This window comes from Cervus elaphus, chromosome 7 (assembly GCF_910594005.1).
Source record: "Cervus elaphus chromosome 7, mCerEla1.1, whole genome shotgun sequence".
In the NCBI taxonomy this organism is placed as follows: Eukaryota; Metazoa; Chordata; class Mammalia; order Artiodactyla; family Cervidae; genus Cervus; species Cervus elaphus.
This window is the reverse complement of record NC_057821.1, coordinates 9,970,356-9,991,951: the sequence shown is the minus strand read 5'-3', so window position 1 is coordinate 9,991,951 and position 21,596 is coordinate 9,970,356. Positions and strand designations below refer to the sequence as shown.

The following is a 21,596-nucleotide window of genomic DNA, read 5'->3' as shown; positions in this document are numbered from 1 at the left end:
ACTCCTCCATCCACATTTTATAAATACTGCTGTCTCTCTGCTCTGGTTTGGGTGTTGAAAGAACAGAGTTCTTTACCTTTAGCATTTAAAAAAAAAAAAAAGAAAGTCAAAATATCACCAGGCATTCTTCCAGTGTGAATGTATACTAAATGTAGAGCAATAGCACACCTTTGGAATTTGTTCCTACTGTGTTTTTTTTGGTTTTGGGTAGAGTGTTTTTCCTGAAGAAAAAGACAGACTTAATTATTTATCCCATATGTTGTTGGGCTTCCACTTTATTTACCTAGTTTCCAAGTCTTGATTATCTTTCCAGTCCCTTGTGGCCTATCTGCCTCCTCACCCACAACCCAGAGTGGCCCAAGTGATATTTTGACTTTTCACGTGTGCAGAATAAGTGAGAGAATTGTTTATTGAGTTAAAATAATTTTAAATATTCTGATTGTTCTAAGACTGTCTTCTGGGTGTTTGATCTCTTGATCTGCTTCTCTATGCTTGCTGATTACACAGCGCCTTCCATATTCTGCTAAGGGTGATGACGGTTCCTGGTTGTTTTTGGTTGGTTGAATAAAGCCCTGTGCTGCTGAGAGCTAACTGTTGTAGGTGATTTGTGTGACAGAGCCTGTGAGCACTGCTGTTCCTTCTTTGATTAATAATGTGATGCATTAGGCTTAGCCTCCCACTTATAGAATCGTATAACTGTTAAGTCTTTGCTTGCTTCACGTTGGCATTCACCCTCAATATTTTAAAAATAAAATTGATCCTTATTTGAGGGACAGCTTGCTCTGTTGTAAGAATGGCATTTTACTGATCTGTGCTTTATATGTGGTCTACATCCACAGGCAAATTAAGAAAAGAAACTTGGTGATATGAACTCTTTCTCCACATGGTCTAAAGCGGGACTTCATTGAGTAGAAGTGTAACAAGATTGATTTCTTAGTTTGATGGTCATTATAAAGGATTGTGTGGAATCATGTTAGTCAGTCGTACAGGATATAAGAAGTAAATAGGCGAGGCAATGGCTTATAGTTGAGGAAAGTCTTCACGTCTTAACACTCTAACAAAAGATTTTTCCTCTAAGTTCCTGTTGCTCCAGATAGCTCGTCCTTAAGTTTAACCCTTCAGGGTACGGCTGTTGCAGGTGGTACGGGCCCTAGGGCAAGCATGCCCTGTTAGGAGAACTTGGAAGCAGTTGAGCGTGCTGTGAAGAGAGTCGCAGGAAGTGGAACCTGCTGCTCCAGGGCTTTCTGTGATGGAGGCCCCTCCACCCAGTTGAGCTCCGTGGCCCGCCCGTCACTGTAGCCTGAAAGGGCTGCTGTTCCTGGCCAGAACACTGTGCTTGTTTTCCTGGGTTGCGAACCTGTTAATTATTTTTTGATCCTTTATGGCTTTAGGGACTGTTGCCTTTTAAGTCTGTCATTGCCCTGGCTTGGGTGGAGGTGGCGGCTTGTTTCATAAACTCTGTAGGATCATTTAGAAATAGCATTTGCAAGAACCACAGAGAAAAGTTTCTCATTGGAGATGATATGCAAGACTGTTGCCGATAATTGTGTTGAGAATGTGGCACTTGGACCCCAAAGAGAAATCAGAGCCTCGTTTTCTTCTTAAGTGAATCAGAATCTTACTCAGAAAGCATTTGTGTGAGCACTAGCAAGTCCTCCTGTAGCATTTCTGGCTAAAATGTGGTCAGCTCTGCTTCTGAGGACTCCTTGGAAATGGGATAGAGGATAGACAGTCACCAGGAAGGATTTATCGAAACATCTGCACTGACGTACAAATCCGTGTACATTATTGAATTCGGAAACGTGAAGGATAGAAGTTATCCCTACTAGCTAGCAGTTCTCAGTACAGTGGGGGAGATGAAAGAGGCGTGCCTTTCAGTCCAGGTGAAGTGTGAATTTGGTCAGTAGAGCACCGCACAGTCAAAATGTATAATTTGTGTGCATGGCTGGGGGTTAGTTAAGAAGGCAGAGATAAAGGAGAGATGGAGCTGATGTAAAAGCACAGATTTGGAAAGACAGGAAGGATGATGATAGCAGAGCAGTTGCAGTGCTGAAGGCAGAATGCTGAGTAAGGGGTGTGTGGTTAGGTAACTGAGTGGGGGAGACGTTCAGTTAGTTGCAATGTGTTTATTTAGATGAAAAAATTTGGATAGAATGATTACAAATGACTCTGAAAAGAATTGGGACTATAGTTAAGTGGATATCTTCAAGCAGGGATCATTCATATTTCTAAGCATTTGTGTTTGGCTTAAGAATATAGATTTATTTATTTATAAGGCAAGACTCCTTAAAGTTCTGAAGGGGTGTATTTGACCAAGTGATGAGATCAAGTAAAGACTAGAGTTATTTTTTAACCATTCCTGTGTGCCAGGTATGCTGCCAAGTGCTTTAGATGTATCATCTCATATTTTGATAAGAAAATGAAAGCTCTGAGGGGCTGACTGGCCCCAGTATCACACAGCTGGTGAGGGACAGAGCTGGGATTCCAACCCAGGTGCCACATTACTGAAGGTATTAGTAGGTGAACCTGGGCTTTGCTTAGATCATCCTTTGTTTTGTTTTTCCTGTGATCAAAAGCATTAACTGAGTCAATGACAAGTATCATCAAGGTGTGAAAGACACAAAACTTGAAGTAAGAGGCTCTAAAGTAAACTGGGGATTGCCTATGGCATTTTTTTTTTTGACGGGGGGGTGGGGGAGTTCCTCTATTTGTTGAGTCTTTACAGTAAGTGATGTCTTTTTTTAGTTGATAAAAATAAAAACTTTGTAAACTCTCAGGGTGCACCAACCATGTGGTGTTAATAATAAATAGCTCCCTTTTATTTATGAATGAGTGGAAAGACTGAGATAGCCCCCTAGAAATCTAGAGTTAGAGCAGGGGTGTTCAGTTCACCCCAGGTGTCATCTTTATTGGGTAGGTAGGCAGAGGACCTGGTGCCCTGGTATCAGGGATCACTGAGTTGGCAATAGATTTGATTTACTCTAAAGAAATTCCCTGTCTTCCCTGAAGGCTGGAGAGAGCATGATGCTCTGGGAAGCCCATGACCACAGTTTTAGGAGACCGGTCCAGTTTCCTGCTGCTTCCATAGTTACAGTTTAACTTGCTAAGGTTGGTAGGATGAGATGGAAAGCTTGCTCCATGCACCTTCTGTGAGGGCACATCTGTCAGTGCCAGGAGCTGGACACCCCGGGATCCCTTCCCCTGCCTCCCTTGAGTATCCCAAGCTCTCTGGACCCAGCGCTCTGTGCTGTGGGCAGGGAGTCAGGGAGCTCTGGGTGGGAACATCTGTCCTAGCTTCTTCCCTCAACATCCAGAGGGGCTGGGCCTTCCCTGTGTGAGAACTGTCAGAGGGAGTCAGAAAGGTGAGTAAGTATATGCTGACCTGCTCCAGGGAGTCATAAATCTGACTGCTTTTGTTAAAAATTGGCTGGCCTCATTGTCAGCTCAGTTGTGGCTGACCTGTCCCAGGTGAACAGTCAGACCAAGTATTGGTGCTGTTTTAATGAACCCTTTTACTTGATTCGCTCAAGAGCCTGTGAGGACAAACAGTCGCACTGTTGACTCAAGGCTAGTCTTGCCATGCGTTCTAACAGTGACTCATCTCTGGAGGCCGGGGTAGCTTCTATTTGGACAGTGTTAGATAGTAGCAGAAAACAGTCTATAGAGGTGTGGAACGAGAAAATAAACCCTTTTGAAATTAGATACTTCTTTTTCTTACTTGCCAGTAATTTTTAAAATTTCTCAATGTTTTATAAGAAAGGCCTTACAGAGGAGTAAGATACAAACCAAATGGTCTTATTCAGGGTAGCTGGAAGTATGAGCATGACTGGCCAAAGCCCAGGGCCTGCTCTTCAGGACATCCCAAATGCTGCTTCCTTCCTCTCGCAGTTGTAATGATTTACATTGGAGGAGCTGAAAAGAATCTCAAATTCATTTATTCATTTTGTTACTTGGACTATACCTCTTATTTTCCATTTGCTCTTTTTTTTTTTTTTAATGTTTGGAGCTGCTGTTTGTCATATACTCCTCCTTTAAACTGATTACAGCCTGAACCACTGTTATTACTTCCGCCAAGTGCTGGTTCAGAAGAAGAAACGTGTTATTATCTTTGGGGGAGGTTCCTCGTGCTCTTCGAGCGTCAGCCACTGCCGAGTGCCATCTGCTCTGCCTGCCCACAATTTCCACCTGCTCCTCTTTCTCTCTCTCTGACAATCACCCTTTAGTATATCTTGGATCTGGAGCTGAAAAAGTTGGTCTGCTTTTATTATATCAGAAATCACCTTTCTTCTAACCTACAGCAAGGAAGAGCTCATTTTTCTCTGCTTAGGTGAGGGTTTAGAAACGTAGGCAGAGGATGACATGGCTAGATAGAATCACTGACTCAGTGGACATGAATCTGAGAAAACTCCAGGAGATAGTGAAGGACAGGGAGGCCTGGCATGCTGCAGTCCATGGGGTCGTAAAGAGTCAGACACAGCTTAGCCACTGAACAACAACAGGAGGTTATAGGGAGAAGTTTAGAAAAGGCAAATCTGCTTTATGGGCCTGAGGGTGTAATGGCTTATGGATCTTATCTACACAGTCCAGTCAGTGTAACATAATAATAAGAAATGATTTAATGGAAGTGGGCCCAACATTTGCTTGGTTCAGAGGGCACTGAATTTGACCCACAGGCTGGTGGTTGGTGTCCTTAGCTGGACTGCCGACGGTGGAGGGCAGCACATCCTTCCCACTGCCTCATGCTCGGGTGCAACCCCTTTCCCTGAGAGGTTTAAAGATGGCGCAAAGAAGCTGAAAGGAAAACTGTGTCACTTGATGTTCTGTCCAACTGTGTTCTTCTGTCGAGGGGCAGCTAGCAGAAACATGCACCCGCCCCCTCCCCTGTGGGGGCCAGTGTGGTAATCAGTTATACAAACTTGTTGAGCACTTAACTCTGCCAGGCACTGTGTGGAGGACTTTTTAAATTTAATTTTTGTTAAAATTATCAGTGTACATAGTATAAGGAGCTAAGTAGTTCTACCAAGTTTATTATAAAAACACCAGTCACCTCCCTGCCTCCCAGCCCCCAGAGGCAGAGGCAGAGGCAGAGGCAGAGGCAGCAGTCTGACGTCCGTTTCTTTTAGTCCACACAACAGGGCCATGATACAGGCTCTGTCATTATCCCTGTTTACAACTGCTGAGACAGGGTGCATAGGTTCCATGACCTGCCCAAGGTCATGCAGCTCGAAAGTGGTAAAACCAGGATATGAACTGAACCAGTTCTTTTTGACTCCTGAGTCTGCTTTCTTGACCAACTGCTGCCTTGCTTCCTAGTTACAAGTAGTATTCAAGTACATATTTTTATTGGCTGAGCTTACAGCTGTGGACTCGGGATAGCATGCTTTCTGTGGTACACTGTGCTACATTTCAAATGAGAATCAAGCCAATTATTGACCAGATATTATGTGACTTCTCTACTGCTAAACCCCTCTCTCTCCAAAAGCTTATATCTCTGGCAGCTACAGAAATCAGCCTCTCTCCCCAGCCTCCATAAAGGGAAACGATTCCCTGGAACCTCATGGTCACTTGGGTATAGATGTTTGGTGACACTGAAATTTCCTTTAACTCACTTTTGTGACAGCAGCACCTTGTCTGTATTCCTTGACTGTGGCCAGAAGATAGAGTCTGGAGTTTTTTTCATTTTCCTGTAATGAATCTAAAATCTTCCTTTGAACATAATATTTTAAAGCTAGAACATGCTTAGGGCTGTCTTACTCCCTTTAAAGCCAGATTTTGTTTCTGCAAAGGCTATCTGGACAATGAATATTTTACAGTTAGCATGAGCCCTGAAGTGGAAGCTTACGTGGTTTGTTCAAGACCACAGTGGGTAAGAGAAGGTAGAAGGAGGGGAAGTTGCAGGATGGAAACCAGATCGTGGAAGGATTTGTGAAGCTTGGCTTCAAAAGCTTGGGCTTTTGCCCTGAGGAGCAGAGGTTGGAACCATTAAAGGAGTTTGAGCAGAGGGGTGATGTGATCTGACTTCATGTAGTGAAAGATCAGTGTCTGACACTCATGTGGAGAGTAAAGGACAAGGATAGAAGCAGGGGACCAGTGGGGAAGTTAGTGCAATCATGTGGATAAAGAGAATGGGCACTTTGTGCCAGAGTGGTAGCCAGATAGGTTGGAGCAGTGATCTGTGTCTGGGTCTGCTTTATTAGCTAGAACGAACAGGATTTGCTAATGAGTTGGAAGCGTGGTGTAAGGGGGAATAAACGATGACAACAAGGTTTTGGCCTGAGCAAATGAAAAGGTGGAATTGCTGTCCATGGAGAGAGGAAAGGCTGTGGGAGAGGTAGGGAGAGATCAGGAATTCCACTTGGAATACATTGGAGATTTCTATAAACATCCAAATGGAGGTATCAGGGAGGCTGTTGTGTATCCAAATTGGTAATATGGTTCAGGAGAAAGGGTTTGGTGGAGATACATATTTGGGAGTCATTTCATACGGATGATATCTAACACTGTGAGCCTGGTTGCAGTCCACGAAATGATGAGTCTGTGTTGAGCAGGGTTCTCTCAGCCAGCCGAATAAGACTATTGGCATTTTAGGTCAGATGAGTCTTCTTTTGTTGCAGGGTGGTGCAGATCGTATGCAGTCTAAGATGTTCAGTAACATCCCTGACGTTTACCCACTGGAAGCCAATAGCACCTCCCTGGCCCCAAGTGTAACAACCAGTAAGGAAGTTGTCACTGACTTGCTCACATTCACTTGCTCAAATGACTCGCTCAGATTGGGGGTGGGCAGTGGGCTGGAACTCAGGGAACCCAGTTTGAGTCTTATGTTCTAGACTACGTTATGCTGAGGCCTGCTGGCAGGAAGGAAAGTTTGTTTGCTGTTCTCTGAAGGTAGTCTCTACACTTAATGTCAGGTGATAGAGACCTTGTTCATCTTCAGGAGCACAAAAGAATTCGTGGCCAAGGAGAAAGCAGTGCCCAGCACCTGAGGAAGCTGACCCAGTTTGCTGGCAGATTAGCACATTTTGTACAGAAGAGGTTTGCTAGGAAACTCTGGTTTAATGATATTAAGATGACTTCCTTCTGAGAGCCCAGAAGAACCTGTAAAGTCCTCCCAGCCTTGCTGGTGTTTGCATTGGCATGGGTCATATGTGCATTTTAAAAATAAATTAAGCAAACACCATGAGCCTTAGAAAAAGTCTTTTGTTGTTTGTAACATTACTATTTGAGAATAAAAAGCTACCTCCAGGAACTCTCCCTCTTGTACCTCAACAGCCTCAAAGCTGAACGCCCGCTCCGTCTGCTGTGCTTTGAGGCTCTGAGCGTTGTTTTAGGCTGAGCTGACACCTGGACAGTCTCGTAACTGAAACAGAGCTAGTGTTCCTGTATTTTTACTTCACTTGTAAGGATGTATTCTTTTCCCTGTACTCCGAATTTAGCATTTTAATTTCTGATGAAAATTCTCAGAGTGGGACTTTCTCAATTTACAGGTTCAAAGAGATAAGTTTAATTCAGAAATGTGCGGATGTGTGCCGTGCAGGTGTTCTCACCCAGGTCTGCCCCGACTCCAGCAGGACCAGGTGCACAATGTGAGATCCAGGGCGGCTGTACGTCAGGGGGACCGTGTGGGCTTCCTTAGAGCTCTGCTCAGGGAGACCCTTGTCAAAACTGTGGACATTGGGGGTACTCTTTTGCCCCCTTCTGATGCCTATGTCAGAAGCTTTCTCTATCTCCTTTATACTTTAATAAAACTTTATTACACACACACACACACACAAAAAAAAACAAACTGTGGACATTGACCTGCAGAAGCTTGAATGTCCAAGGTCTTGGGCTTTTTGCTATAATTTCACCACCTAAGGGCAAGTCAGAACTAATAGGGAGCTTTGGTGTTTAGTCAATAAGGGACATGTCCTTGGTTGCTCAGCCTGTGTTAATCCTTCCTAATCTTCAAAGAATTTAGTCTGATTACATAAATGTGACTATCTCAGAAGAAAGAATGAGACCAGTAAAGATGGAGTATATTGAGTTTTGAGTGCTCTTGAATTTGAAGGAAGGAGAAGGCAGTGAGGTTTGGGAATAGCCAGGAAACTGATATCTTGATGAATGATAGATTCATACTGAAACTTCCATGGTGGTCCAGTGGTCAGGACTCTGTACTTGCATTGCAGGGGCCTGAGTTCCATCCCTGGTCAGGGAACTGAGATCCCACATGCCGTGCAGTATGACCCCCTCCCCCCAAAAAAGAAAGTAAAATGATAGATTCAAACTGATTTGGAGGAAAAAGGAACCACATGCAGGAAGGCCCAGAGGCATTCACAGGCAGTGTTCCAGGGACACCAACCAGCCTGACTGTCCTGAGTGAGGTGTGCTTAAAGAGGGTGGGGTGAATTTTGGAGGACAGCCTTTGAAAGCCAGGCAAAGCAGAGTTCACCTTTAATGTGAAAGGAAACAAGAGCACCCACAATGCTTTTGAGCAGGGAAGTGGCAAGATGAAGCAAGTATGGCTGAAGGAGAGACTGTTTACTCTCCCTCAGCCAGTGTTGTCCAGGGTAGGGGAGGTGATGCTGTGAATCCGCTGTGAGAGAGGCGGGGGAGTACTGGGGCTTGAATGGAGACTGCGAGAGGAGGTGGGGCCGGCAGCCTCACCCCGTGCCTCAGGGCTCCCACGGGATGGTACCAGTGGCCACGTGGCGGGGAACATGGGGAAGCTTTCCCTCCTTTTAGGTGGCCTCCCCAGTGAGACTCTTATCACTTCTTTCTTCCTTTCTAGGAATCTACTGTACCCTAGGAGATGGCCATGAGCAAGCTCTCTGTCTGCCAGCATGTCACCTGGATTCTAGCACACTTGCTAGTACATGATATCTTGGGGGTTAGAATTTCAAATAGTAAATAGCCTTTTCTGAAGTCTTTAATGAAAGGGGAAGTCGAACTTAGCCAATATCCTTCATCCCCTTGTAGGATTTTCAGTAATACAGTTTCATTCGCAGTGATGTTTGAGTTTTATTCTTTATGGTGATTTTCTTGATCTGTCAGGAGGTAGGTGAAGGCTCTGAAAGCTTAGTCCTAGGGAGCTTGGGAGGATGGGAGGATGAATGACAGAGGAAGAATGAGGGATGCATGATGGAAGGAATGGGTGGGTGGGTGGCTAGAGGGAGGATGGAGAAGGTCCCCAGTAGGATTGTAGAAGTTAGTTAAGAGCAACAGAAAAACTGTCTTATTGAGGTAAGTATAAAAAATGCTATACAGGGCTTTTTAAAACACGAGTTCACCATGCTTAAAACTGAGTTAAGCTTTTAAGCACAACTTTGACGCAGAAGGCTGTGAACTGAGCCTATCCCATGAGCAGTTTTCATGCATAAAAGTACATTTGTTTTCTTTTCTTTGGCTGATTCTCACACTTGTCTTCAGCCACTGCATCAAATACATCTTTGAGATTTTGAGGACTGTCACATGAATGTGGCTTGAACACCAAGGTTAAAGCATCCACAGAAGTTCCCGTCATGCTGGTCTGGCCCTGCTGTCCCGCCAGCGAGCCACCTCGAGTGGTCAGCACCTCTTAAGGGAAAGGCCTTGCTTTGTGTGCTCCTGAGAGAGGAGTCCTCACTGCGCTGCCTGTTGCGGCAGTACAGACTTGACTTCTAATTAACGAGGGACGAATAGCTTCCATCAGGGCTTGGTCAGTCTCTGGCCTTCACCAGCCAAGCCAGGCCCGTGACAGGGCCTCCCTGCAGCAGATCTGCAGTGCAGGATCAGAACAGAACTTAGTACTAAACTGTGTATTCATCTGTGTTTGCATTCGGGGCACATAAGCAATACAAAAGAAGTGCTAGGTGGGCAAAGCGTTGACTACGGCTGGCCCGGGAAGAGAGAGGAGGGCCCAGTGGCGTTATCTGATGCTCCATCAGTACACAGAGCGAGACCATGCTGTTTCACAGCCGTGCAGCAAACACGCTTGCCTTTTTATTAACCAGCATGAACCTTTTTATTTATTTAAATCAAATCACAAACAAAATAAAGACAGGTATGTGAAAGTTTTTGTGTTGTGATGCTTTGTCTAAACCAGCTCTCATATAGAAAGAGTAACCCCAAAAGCCCTCATAAGACATCCTTGTTTCATTAGGAATTTTAATCTTTCTTTCTCCCCTGGAAGGTTAAACAGATGGCTCAGCAATGCAGAGTATTCCACGGTTCATTCATTCATTTTACTGACACCTGGGTCTTAACTGTATGCCAGGCACAAATAAGTGGCAGAAACAGGTTCTACCATCTTGAAAGGGTGACTTTCTCTTCTAATAGCACGATCTTCCTACTGATAAACATCAATAAGTATTCCAGCTGAAACAAAACTAGTTTCCTGGGGTTTTTGGTACTCCTTTTTAGAAAAGTTATTTTGATTTCTGTGTAATTTTAGGAAGAATTTAAAGATATTGTAGGTGCCCATTCACATAAAATCAGTGAAAACCAAATCACTGATTTTATCAACCATTGTGAAAAACAAATCATAGAGATAATTTTATTTTTAGTTTTGCTTTGAGCCCAGGCCCACAAGTACTAGATCTTAAGTTGTCCTTTCAGAAGATTGTGATGAATGAAACTGAGCTTGTCTGTTTATGTCTACAAGTGTTCTCTTTTAAAAATATTTTAGGAGGTTAGCCAAATTTTGGCTCACAATGGTTATTACCTTTCAGAAGCACAGTCCAGCTGGCCTGAGGCCAGAGTCTCTTCCCAGACGCCCACGAGCAGGGAGGCCCCTCTCTCTGTCTTAGCTGGCTAGTGTGGGCCTCGAGCAGTTTAAGGGGACTCACCTGCCCCATTGCCAGTAGAATTGAGGTCCCAGGGCTCACAGCCATGACAGTGTCCATCGCAAAGCTTAGGGAAGACTGAGGCAAACAGGCAGCACCTCAACACCTGTGGACCTAAAGTCTGCCACTCCTTCGTCAGGAATGCTTTCTGGTCCCTTCGCAGATGTGGGGCCTCTCCCAAGAAATGCAGCCCTTGAAAAGCCATTTCTGTGCAAGTTGGTCCTGGGGGTTTTTAGACCTGGAGAGGCGGATAGAGGAGTTCTTCTCTGGGTTTTGTCATTCACACCCTCTATTAGTATGCCTAAATCCAGCCTTGCTGCTAGTGATGTGGGGAGAGATGAATCCTCATAGAGAGGAGGGTAACTTGCATCAAACTCAGTGAGGTTTGTAATCATGCTGTGATGACCTCCTTCTCTGCTTGTTGGAGTTTAACTCTGGGCTCTGTGGTACCATCTGATGCATCCATCCCTTGATCTGTTTTCCTTATTAGTGGCACAGAGGCTGTAGAGGAGATGTCAGGGACGCCAGGCTAATGAAAATATTTGGCATTTGCTTTTCCCAGGGGTAACAAGTTGAAGAGCGGCTAGGTCTCGGGAGAGAGGGAACACTTACCTATATTACCAAACCCTACTTTTAGACTGGCGTTGGAGACATTAGCCACCAGAACCTGTTACACGGGGTCTTGGAACTCCAGTGGAACCTGAAATGTGGATGGGGCCCTCGTTTCGAATATACCTCCATCCCACTCTTAGGAAAGGCACTTCCTGCTCGGCCTTCTGCCATTGGACACCCTGGACAAGCTGTTCTTGTAATCTCTGCCAGGCTTCTCCTCTGTGACTGGGGTTGCATTGCTGTGTTCTGTGACCCACTTGTGATGCCTGTAATCCTGCTTGTGGGGAGTCTAGATGATCAAGTAGTGTTGAAATAGACTCAGCTCCCTCTCTCTTCCTTGAAGCGATAGTAGTTAATCTGGGGGGGGGAAGGAAGATCGAGCTTGTTCTTCAAGCCATGTTTTTGCACTAATTAAACGTCAACAACTCCAATATGCCATTCTCTGGATGAAAGGGAATTAGGTGGCATTTTTCTTTCCAAAAGGCACACAGCACCTCATTCAGTAAATAGGGGGTCAACGATAATTCTTAATCTAAGCTAGTTAAATACCACACTGCATATTCTAAGGACCAGAGTCTTCAAGTGGAAATCTGAAAATGCCTATATCTTTACTCCTCTCTCTGCCACTTTATCTGTAATTAGGAACGTGCAACCACTCCTTGGCAAAGTCATCAACTCCCTTCTCCAAACATTCCAGACAAGTCAAAAGGCTAGTGCTTGCTTTATAAAGGCCCACATGAAGTGTGTGAAGCTTCCGTCTAGAAAGTAGTCTAATTTAGGGTAAAAGGGAAAAAAAATTCATGGAGGACGAAAGCGTGTGTGCTTTTCAGGGTTTCTTCTCTCTGTGCATGCTTTCCTGCACGAAGCCCTTTGAGCCTTGTGTTGGTTCTAAATCTTATGGGGATCTACGCCTTTGTCATTCTCCTAGGATTGTTGTTCATGAGTGAACGTTGTCCGGAAGTACTGAGGGCAGCGTGATTTAAGCTGCTTTAATTTCCACCTCTGGGGCGTGTGGCCCTCCAGCCAGGCCCGCACCATGAGGTCTGAGAGCCCTTAGCTCGTCCTGCCCACACTTGGCCGAGTGGATGGGTCTGTGACCACCGAGGTAGTGACAGCCTCCACTCGCCTGCTGGCAGCACAGAGAATTGGGGACTGGCAGACATGGCATTTTAACCACCGCCGCTCCGCTCACCAGCTCTGTGCTCTCAGTCAGGTTACTGCCTCACTTCTGTGAGCTTGGAGAGCATGCTTAGCCCAGTTTATCTGTGTGAAAATTCAGGAGAACATTTTCACCTGCTCCAGCAGCACCCGGCACATAGCTGAGGCTATGTCGTTATTGGCCTGTCTGTCCCCCATTTTCACTCCTTCGGCAGTACCATCAGGCAGCTCGAGACCTGTATCTGATCTCTTGAGGCTTTTTATGGGGGAGGAAATAAAAAGACAGAAAACAATTTCAGTGTTTTCCACTGGGGGATAAAAAAACCCCTGAAAACTAAAAACTTGAATCTCATGTTCCTTACTCTTGGTAGCTTTGACCTCTGGTCTAAATAAGCATGATCAAAGGACTTTTTTTTTTTTCCTTAGAATATTGGTTTTCAGCCTCTTGAGTTAGGTACTTTGAGTCAGCTCCTAGAACCTTAAATCTGTAAATTTAAAGGAGCAGTCTGAGATCCTTTGAGGGGAAGGGACTTTACTCAGGGCCACTTGAAGAGCTAAGCGGAAAAGCCAGGAGCAGAACCCAGATCTCCTCCTGCTTCTGTGGAACCCGCGGCCCACCGCCTTGGGAACAAGTGCGAGCTATGCGTCTCGAGCTAACTGCTCCCAGGGAGCCCCCCTCTCTGGGACTTAGGAGGCTGTGATCAGACGGGTGCATGACCCGGATGCGTGTGTCCCCAAATTGGGTGGCTGTTTAAAAACTTGGTATAGAGGACTTCCCCAGTAGTCAGGTGGTTAAGGCTCCACCTTTCAATGCAAGGAGCACAGGTTCAGTCCCTGGTCGGGGAGCTGAGACCCCACATGCCATACTGTGTGACCAAAAACAACAACAACAGGAAAAGCTTGGTTTGTAAAGGCCAGTATTCTCATGACTCAAAAGGGTCTGATGCTCCAGGTAGTCGTCTGAGAAATGCCTGTCTTCTTCTAGTTATTAATTCAGTAGTACTTCCTGGGCACCGACAAGTGCCGCTCAGGGACAGGTGTGCTGGAGAGATGGCAGCAAACAAAAGGGGATTCTGTCTGATCATTGGCAGCCCTGCAAGCATGCACTTTTTTGCATTTTTTCCCAAAGGAAAGTGTCCTTTTTTAAAACAAAATCAGATTCTAACCATCCACGTCTTTAACAAGCTAATGGTCCAAGGGCCCTGCTGCTTCTGAGTCAGCTTGGGGTGTCGGACCTTTTGTGAGGCTCGTTCCCAGTTACCTTTGCCCGCCCAGGTCTTGGCATTGACCAGGTCTCTTCAAGGTGCACGCTCCAGGGAGTGGTGGAGTGGGGAGGCTCGGGACATCCTCCAGCGAATTCATGCAGCTGTTTTGGGGTTGGCACCTCTTGGTGTCTCATTCTTAACATAAGGGAAAAGTGAGACTGTGGTGCTTTCTCCACCAGCCAAGCAGCAGAGAAAACGCCTTTGGGAATTTGGAACAAACCTCATCATCACATGGCCAGGGAGAGGCAATGTGAAGAGAATAAAGATCAGACCTGGGCTTGGCTCTGGGCTCTGCCCTTTACTACCTACATGACTTTGAACAAATCTCCTCATGTTTGCAGTCAGATGGGCATCGGTCAGATGGGTATAACAACACTCACCTGGCCTTTGGGGTGAGAGGTAAAGACAATGTACGCCAAGCCCCTGCTGCCGTGCCTTTCCTAGGTGCCTGCTGGACGGCTACTGTTTCTGCTCCAGTGTCTGTGTGGTTGATATATGTGTGTGTCATCAGCCCACAGTAGCCTACATCTGAGGTTAAGGTGCAGAAAGTGGTGTCCGAGGATCTTTAGCAGAGATGTAAGGCGTTGTCTAGATGGAAGGAAGACTTTGTGACCTGGGTGGAGGGAAGTTGGTTCCAGTTGATGTAGAAGTTGAGAGATGAGGAGTCTGCCCACCAGCCTCCTCTCTCTTGGATGTGTTTGAGGGATGACACTCTGCACCTCGCACTCTGCGATCTGTGGCCTCCTGAGGATTTGCGTGGCAAAGTCAGCCCTCGAGCCATGTTTGTGCCTCGGGGCTTGGCTTCTGGCTCACTGGGAACCGTGGGTTCTTTTACTTGGGTTGGTTGTCTCGTTGTCCCTGCTGTGTCCGCCACCACTGACTGTGTTCACTCTCTTCCAGGGGCTCCACGGGCCTTACCCCTTCGGCCAGTCTTAAACGGGTGTCAGCAAGAAGAAAAACTAACAAAAGACAGAAGGCTTGACTCTGGGGGGGGAGGGCAAGGGGTTCCTCTGGATTGCAGACCACATCGCACGGACCCCTGGCTCTGACCCCCGTCCTGGAAGAAGAGGAAGACGCAGAAAAGACTAGTTTTGAGTAAACTAAGTGTGCATGTGTGAGTGCCGAGTCACAGGAGTGGTGTTGAGGCTACCAGGAAGAGATCCATGCAGCCACTTTGGGCTTTGTTTGTTAGGTGTCAGTCTAACAAATCACTAGGTTGCTCGGGAAGGAAAAGAAAAAAATGTTTAAATGGGGGAAAAAAGCCATCTTTTTAAACAAAAATTATTTTGCCTACAGACAGGTTGTAGTTTTGAGCACATGTTAATTTTTTCCCCTCTTTCCCAACTTTTTTTTTTTTTTTTTTTTTTAGATAAGGGATAACATGCTGTTTATAGAATAGCTGCTTGCTCTGGAAGCGATTCAGGTTAAAAGCTGGCGTGGCCTGCTCGGGGACCGTGCGGGTCGGCGCCGCATGGGGACACCTGCCGCGCCTCCTGACTCCTCGAGTCTCTGACCCCGTTTGTTTTTAATGGCGCCAGCCAGTGAATTACCACGCTTTTCCTCCTCTTTTCTCTTTAATCTTCTGTTGATTTACACCTTTGACATTTGTATGCGTCAACCCTGTGGCTTGTTACCACCAGAACCTCTCCGAAGACCAGACTTCCCTGTGTGGCCAGCAGCGGAAGCCTGGAGGACAGAGCACAGGTGACGGAGCTTCTGAGGCCGGGAGGTGTCCGCCTGCACACGCGTGTGACAGCTCAGATCACCTCTGTTCCCGCACCAGCACGCTCATTGCACGCCTCTCTCGGATTCTTGGCACACAGCAACTCCCCGTTCACTCTGGGGGCGGTGCCTCTGTGCTGCGTGTGTGCGTGCGCGAGATGCGCCCGCACGCCAGGGTCGGTGCTGCTCCCCAGCGAGCGTGCAGCAGGCGGGGTGGAGGTGCCCGTGCTTCTCTGTTGTCACACAGCTCCCTCCCCCGTGTCTCCCTGCCATTGTCCCGTGTGGTGTCTTCGCAGCCTGTTAGCCGAGGCTGGGCTGTTCAGGTATGAAAACGTAGCCCCAGGGAAGGGCCACGCTTACTGACCGCGTGATCTTGGAGACCACGTTTTGCTGGGAAAGAAAGGACCCCCGCCCCACGCAGGATGCTTAGTGACTGGGAGGAGGCGGGCTCGGGGCAGCCCAGCGGAGCCCGGGCGGACGGGCGGCTGCTCACAGGAGCGGGTGGCCCCATGGGCGCCCTGTGGGTTCTGAGCAGGCTGGGATGTGGACGCCTCCATGGGGAGCTGGAACCAGGCCAGAACAGCTGTCTGCCAAAGATACAAGAATATGCAAAGGCCCTCTTCTCTTCTCAGCCCCTCCTTCCCCGAGTCTTGGTTGGTTTGATAGCCGGGATACGGATCTAGGGTGCGGTTGCTGGATCGCCTGCCTGTTGCCACGCCGTCCCCGTCCCGGGGGGTGGGAACCGGCAGGGAGGCCAGGTTGATGAGCGGCTGCAAGGGGTCGTATAGCCTGGGTGTGGGTGAGGGTCTGCCTGCCTGTCTCTGGGTGTCTGAGTTCCGAACATGTGTGGTGTTCGTGCCTCCTCATCCTCTTCTGAGACTGTTGTTTTTTTAAAAGCTTGACTGTGAGAGAAAAGCTTGTATGAAATTTCCCCAATGCCTCCCCACCCCCAGATAAAAGGGGGAGTAAACTCTGGTCCACTGGAGGGAGGGTGGAGCTAGGGCTCGCACTGGGGCACCTACTCTCTATGCACACAGAGCACCCCGTTCCCAGCAGAGTAGACGGGAGTCCCTGCCAGGCGCCCAGGCCCCCACAGGCCCAAGCCAGGGGCTCACGATGGCTTTTTGTTTGAGGGCCCTGTCAGGCCCAGACTGCCGCCACCGTTGGTGCCAGCCTCCCGGACGCTGCCGCCCTGGAGTGCACCCCCGCCCAGCCCCCTGCTCGCTTGCTGGCATCGCATCTTCAGCTGCCCACACGGGATCACAGGAGGCTCTACATCCCCTGATTCCCGGCCTCCTGGTCTGCCCCACACCAGCCGCCCGTTCCCCTCTTCCCGGAGGAGCTGCCTGCTGTTTGTTACTCAGCATTGGCTTCACAGGTCACCGTCAGTGGGTCTGGCCCTGCCAGGGGCTCCTGCTCCTCCTCTTGCTTCTCGGCAATCTCACCTGGAAAGGTAATTGTCCCAAGCATGTTGGCTTCCCTCCCAAGAACAAAACCATTTCCGTACACATCTTCGGAGAGGTGGGCTCCTTGCCGAGACCAGAGCCGTGGAGTAGGGGCGGGAGGAGTCCGAGGTTGCCCCAGGACCTGGAGGCCCATGTGCCATCATCTGTCTCCTCTCCCTGATTTGAGTTCCGAGCAAGTCCTGGAGTCCCTCTTCTCCCATCCTGGTAGGGCGGCAGAGGCTACCCGCTCAGTTCCTCTTGGACTCTTTTACCAAATGGCAGGCTGCCTCTGGGCAGGACCACCTGTGTCTCGCAGCCAGGAGGGGAGGCAGGTGCCGTCCTTCAGGACCTGAGCCCAGCAAGGGAGGTAGAGGGGCTCAGGCTTGCGAGGAACCTCTCTGTGTGCATGGAGTGAGGTGTGTGTGGGTGTGTGTGCACGTGTGCATGCTTTTTTTCTTTTTGCCATGGGGACAGTTGAATTTGGGGCATTTTTCTACAAGAAACAAGCCTTCTCTCCCCTATCAAGGACTGGCCATAAACTTTAGTCCATCAAAGGCACTTGCAGCCAGAAAAGAACCTCACCAGGACAGCTAGTGTGGCCCCAGGCTGCCCAAGGAGGGAAGAAGGTGTAAGAATGAACACCTCCCCAAATTGAACGTGAGCCCCGGCAGGAGAGGGTGGTGGGGTTGCCAGGCCCCAGAAGTGTAAGCCGGTTCCCCGCCCCACCCCGCCTTTTCTGTTTCCCTGGGTGAATGCTGGAGCGGCTTAGCTGCTGCCTCCTGGACACTGGCATGTAGCAAGCAAGCTGGGTGGGTGTTCATGGCGGGGCCTCGTGGAGCCTGGGAGGAGATGAAGATGAGGAGGTTTTTCCTTACTGTATAAATGAATATTTGTATGATTAAATTAACACACACCAAAAAAAAAAAAAAGAAACAAAAACCCTATTTTCATGTGTGTCAGTGATTTTATTGCGCCCTGAAGTCCCTGGGTAACCTGCTCCGTGACCCTGTAATGTACCAGAAACTCCGTCCAGTGGCCTTCAGGTCCCGGGGCCCCTGCCATGCCTCTGTTGGGCACGGCTGCATCCCCAGCACAGATGTACCGGTTAGTGTGGACCGGCGGCGGGCACTGTGGACGTGTGCTGCCTGTCAGGCCCTGCGCGTGGGTGTTAACACCGAGCACCACCAGCCTCTCCTGCTGGAGCAGCAGACAAGGGTGAGTTGGGACTGGGAGTTAGAAGGAACATTTTCCCTGATGTGTCTCCTTAGTGGTTCTGGTTGATTTCAGATTAGATACATTTTTGCAGACTGATCTGGGAGCCTGAGAACCTTGTAGGGCCCACACTCCAGGCAGTTGACAAGCAAATTTGGATCTTACCCACCATGTAGTTTTGTGAGACAGACCTATGACCTTGCCCGGGAGATGGTGAGTTGGGTTTCAAGGTCTGTAGCATGAAAGAAACTTAATTGACAAATACATTAGCAAATGGTGGGTTCACCAGATCCATGCTTTCAGGACTCTTTGGCGCTCAGGACTCAGCTGTGTCCTCAGCCGTATCACTGTGTGTGTGTGTTGAAGGGAAAGGGAGATCAGAGGGGAGGAGAGTTACTTGTCACCCAGGCGGGGACCCGGTGCATCGGCTCCCAGATGCTGGTGTTTTCACTTAATTGCAGGCCCTGGGTCGGGCCTTCACCCTGTCCAGCAGAGCTGAGTGTTCTGAATGGTGGCCCTGGCGCTGAGCCAGAGGCTAGGCGTATAGGTACGGGGAGGGGGATTCCCCGGCCATCGCCTTGCAGGCAGTTGGGTGAGGGAACCTGTGGCCACAGATTACACAAGACAGAGGCGCCACAGAAGAACCAGTCTCGGCCACAAGATCCCTGTGTAGCGTGACACGGGGCCCAGCGCGAGGGAGACTGGCCCAGGGACCCCTGGGGTGAGCACCTTGCCTCCGCCCTCGTGCCGCACCAGTGCTCCCGCATCCTGCTTCCTTCCAGGTACCCACGGCTATTTGTTTTCTGCGGAAGAAGGGCCCCCACCCTGTCACCTGGGTCTTCTGGCAGCTCAGGCCCACTCCCAGGCCTTCCCCAGCACCTCCGCCGTTGGACAGTTATTTGCTTGGCAGAATCTATTTGTCTTTGGGGCTGTAACCTGTCAAGGAGTCACCAGGCCCTGGGAGAAAGAAGCAGACGATGGCAGCTCCTGGCCGGAGCCATTCCCACGGGGGCTAGGTGACGGGGGGCGGGGGCGGGGCTCAGCCCAGCTTTTGTCCGGGGCTGCGGCAGGGAGGTTGCAGTGGTGAGGGCCCAGCCCTCCAGGCAGAGCAAACAGGTCCTCTCGGCCGCCTCCCTGTCCCAGCCCAGGCTGCGCTAGGTGCCTCCCACCCTGTTCCTGGGAAGGCGCCTCCTCTACCTGCCCGCTCTGACCCGGCCACTTTCCCAGACACCACCTGCTGTCCAGCCTTGTCTGGCGGCCAAGAGAACAGGCTCCAAGGGCACTCGTGGCCGCCCTTTATTTCAGTAATGGGAGTAGAGCAGGGAGCTGGAGCAGGAAAGGGCAACCCACTCCAGGGTTCTCGCCCAGAGAATCCATGGACAGAGGAGCCTGGCAGGTTTGCAGTCTGTGAGGTTGCAAGAGTTGGACACGACTTAGCGACTCCACCACCACCACCACTTCCAGAGCAGGGAGCCGGCAAGGCGACTTGAGAAGGCAGAGGGTGTGTGAGTTTGGGAGTCAAGAGTGTTCAGAGAATGGATTCTGACAAACTAGCGTGACTGACAGATGGGCCTCAGATACCTCCTCTGTAAAATGGAGATGTATTGGTTTAGAAAGCAGGACTTTGGTGGAAACTCACAGGTTTTTAAAAATATTCTGAGATTCTGTGATCTGAAACAGTGCTTCTCAAACCTGACTGTGTTAAAAATACAAATTCTGATTTAGTAGATCCTATGAAAGAGGGCAAGATTCCAGCATTCTCACAAGCACCCTAGTGATTGGGCTCTGCTAGTCCTCGGACCTCCCTTCGCATGAGGATAGTAGGTGGTGGTCTGAAGGGGTTCACCCACCCCCAGCCACCTGGGCTATGAGACTGAGCCAGATCTAGCCAGGGCTGTGTTGTCCAAACCCATGAAAATTTGAGGGGGTTGAAGTCATTTAGAATGGTAATGTTCAAGCTGGGCCATGGTTCCTCAGCATTTCCCAGGGTTTATCCAAGGCTGTGATTTCTGACTTAAATATTATTTCTAGCGTTATGTTTTTCCATCACAAACAATAAATGTCTGAGTGTCCACCATAATTATGGTGCTATTGGCTGACCAACTCCCATTAAATTGTTTATATGGATGACCTCATTTAACCCTTACAACCTACAGGCGCAGCAGTCAGCCTGGTGCTGAGTTTGCGAACAGGTAGCCCTGGAGTGTTCCGACTCCCCAGGAAACAGGTGTGAAGTCTGGGAGCATGGCGTAAGCAACCTCGACTTAGTCCAGGGGTGTCCGGGGGGCTCCTCTGAGGATGCTGAGGGTGCAGAGATGGCGAATGGATACACAGCCCGCAGTTCAGTGGGGAGGTTGGGGCAGGAAACACAGTGTGGGAGAGTCCTCAGAGATCATTTAAAGCCTCAGGACCAGATGAGGTCATCAAAGGAGTGGCAGCGGACTTGACCCCATGTGTCACACGCTCCCTCAGTCTGCCGGCTGCCCCAGCTCCCTCTGCAATGATCTCTGACCAAGGAGACTTCCTACTCCAGTGGCTAAGACTGTTGGGCTGCCAGTGCCCGGGGCCAGGGCTCAGTCCCTGGTTGGGAACTAGATCCCACATGCCGCAGTTAAGACCTGGCATAGCCAAATATATTTTAAAGAAGACTGCCCCCCACCGCCCCCGACTCACGGTCTCAGGGCACCTCTCCTGTCCGATCCCCATCCTGTCCCTGACCCCTGTGTCCCTGCAGCTGGTTATAGAGTCACGGGGAGACTAGATGGAACCAGGTGGCCGGGGCCTGGGGGAAGGAGACTGGAGCCCCAGGAGCTTGTAGCATATTTCCTGTGACCCCAATCCCTAGAGCCCCAGAGTCAACTTGTAGGAATTCCTCCAGCTGAGCTCCGGGAAAGGGAGAAGTCTGAGAGGAGGGGGCCTGGGGCCCAAGGAGCAAGGCCCTGTGGAGCCATGCTCACCTGCCACGGGCCCACCAGCCCTGGCCAACAGCCAAGACATAAGATCCCGGAGAGGCTGGGCCGCCAGGGTTTGAGGCCTCTGAGCGGCCAAGGCTCCCCCACCCCACACACAGGTCAGTGGGACAGGAAGGGTCGGGGTCAGGCGGGTCAGCGAGGAGAGGGGACTCCTGCTGAGCTGTGCGGGCTGTCTTCTGATCCCTGAGCGAGCGGGATGGGGATGTGTGGAGGGCGGGAGCAGCCCCCCGGGGTGCTGGGAGTGCGGCCACTTGGGAGCTGGTGTGGGTGGGCCCATGGCCAGCAGAGGGCACCACGTGGCCCAGGCCTTGTCTGGAAAAGATGGACACTGGCCTGGCCTGGCTTCCCAGGCCAATAGCTATTCCAGATCCACACACCTCAAGTGTCACCTCAGCTCTCCCCGCTGAGCTT

At 49.3% G+C, this 21,596-nt stretch overlaps 1 protein-coding gene across 6 annotated transcripts in view; it reads left to right on the top strand.

Annotated features, from left to right (window-relative positions):
* ILRUN (inflammation and lipid regulator with UBA-like and NBR1-like domains) overlaps positions 1-17,945 on the top strand; it is a 110,693-nt gene extending 92,748 nt beyond the window's left edge. For 4 of the 6 annotated variants that reach the window (XM_043907219.1, XM_043907216.1, XM_043907220.1 and 1 more), the window contains one exon: positions 14,735-17,945. In XM_043907219.1, coding sequence (XP_043763154.1) covers positions 14,735-14,770 — 36 coding nt within the window. In that variant the 3' untranslated portion in view covers positions 14,771-17,945. Of the gene's footprint in view, positions 1-8,767 lie in introns of all 6 variants that reach the window. The other 2 variants (XM_043907217.1, XM_043907222.1) reach the window with 1 other exon arrangement.
* Positions 17,946-21,596: the final 3,651 nt, after the last annotated feature.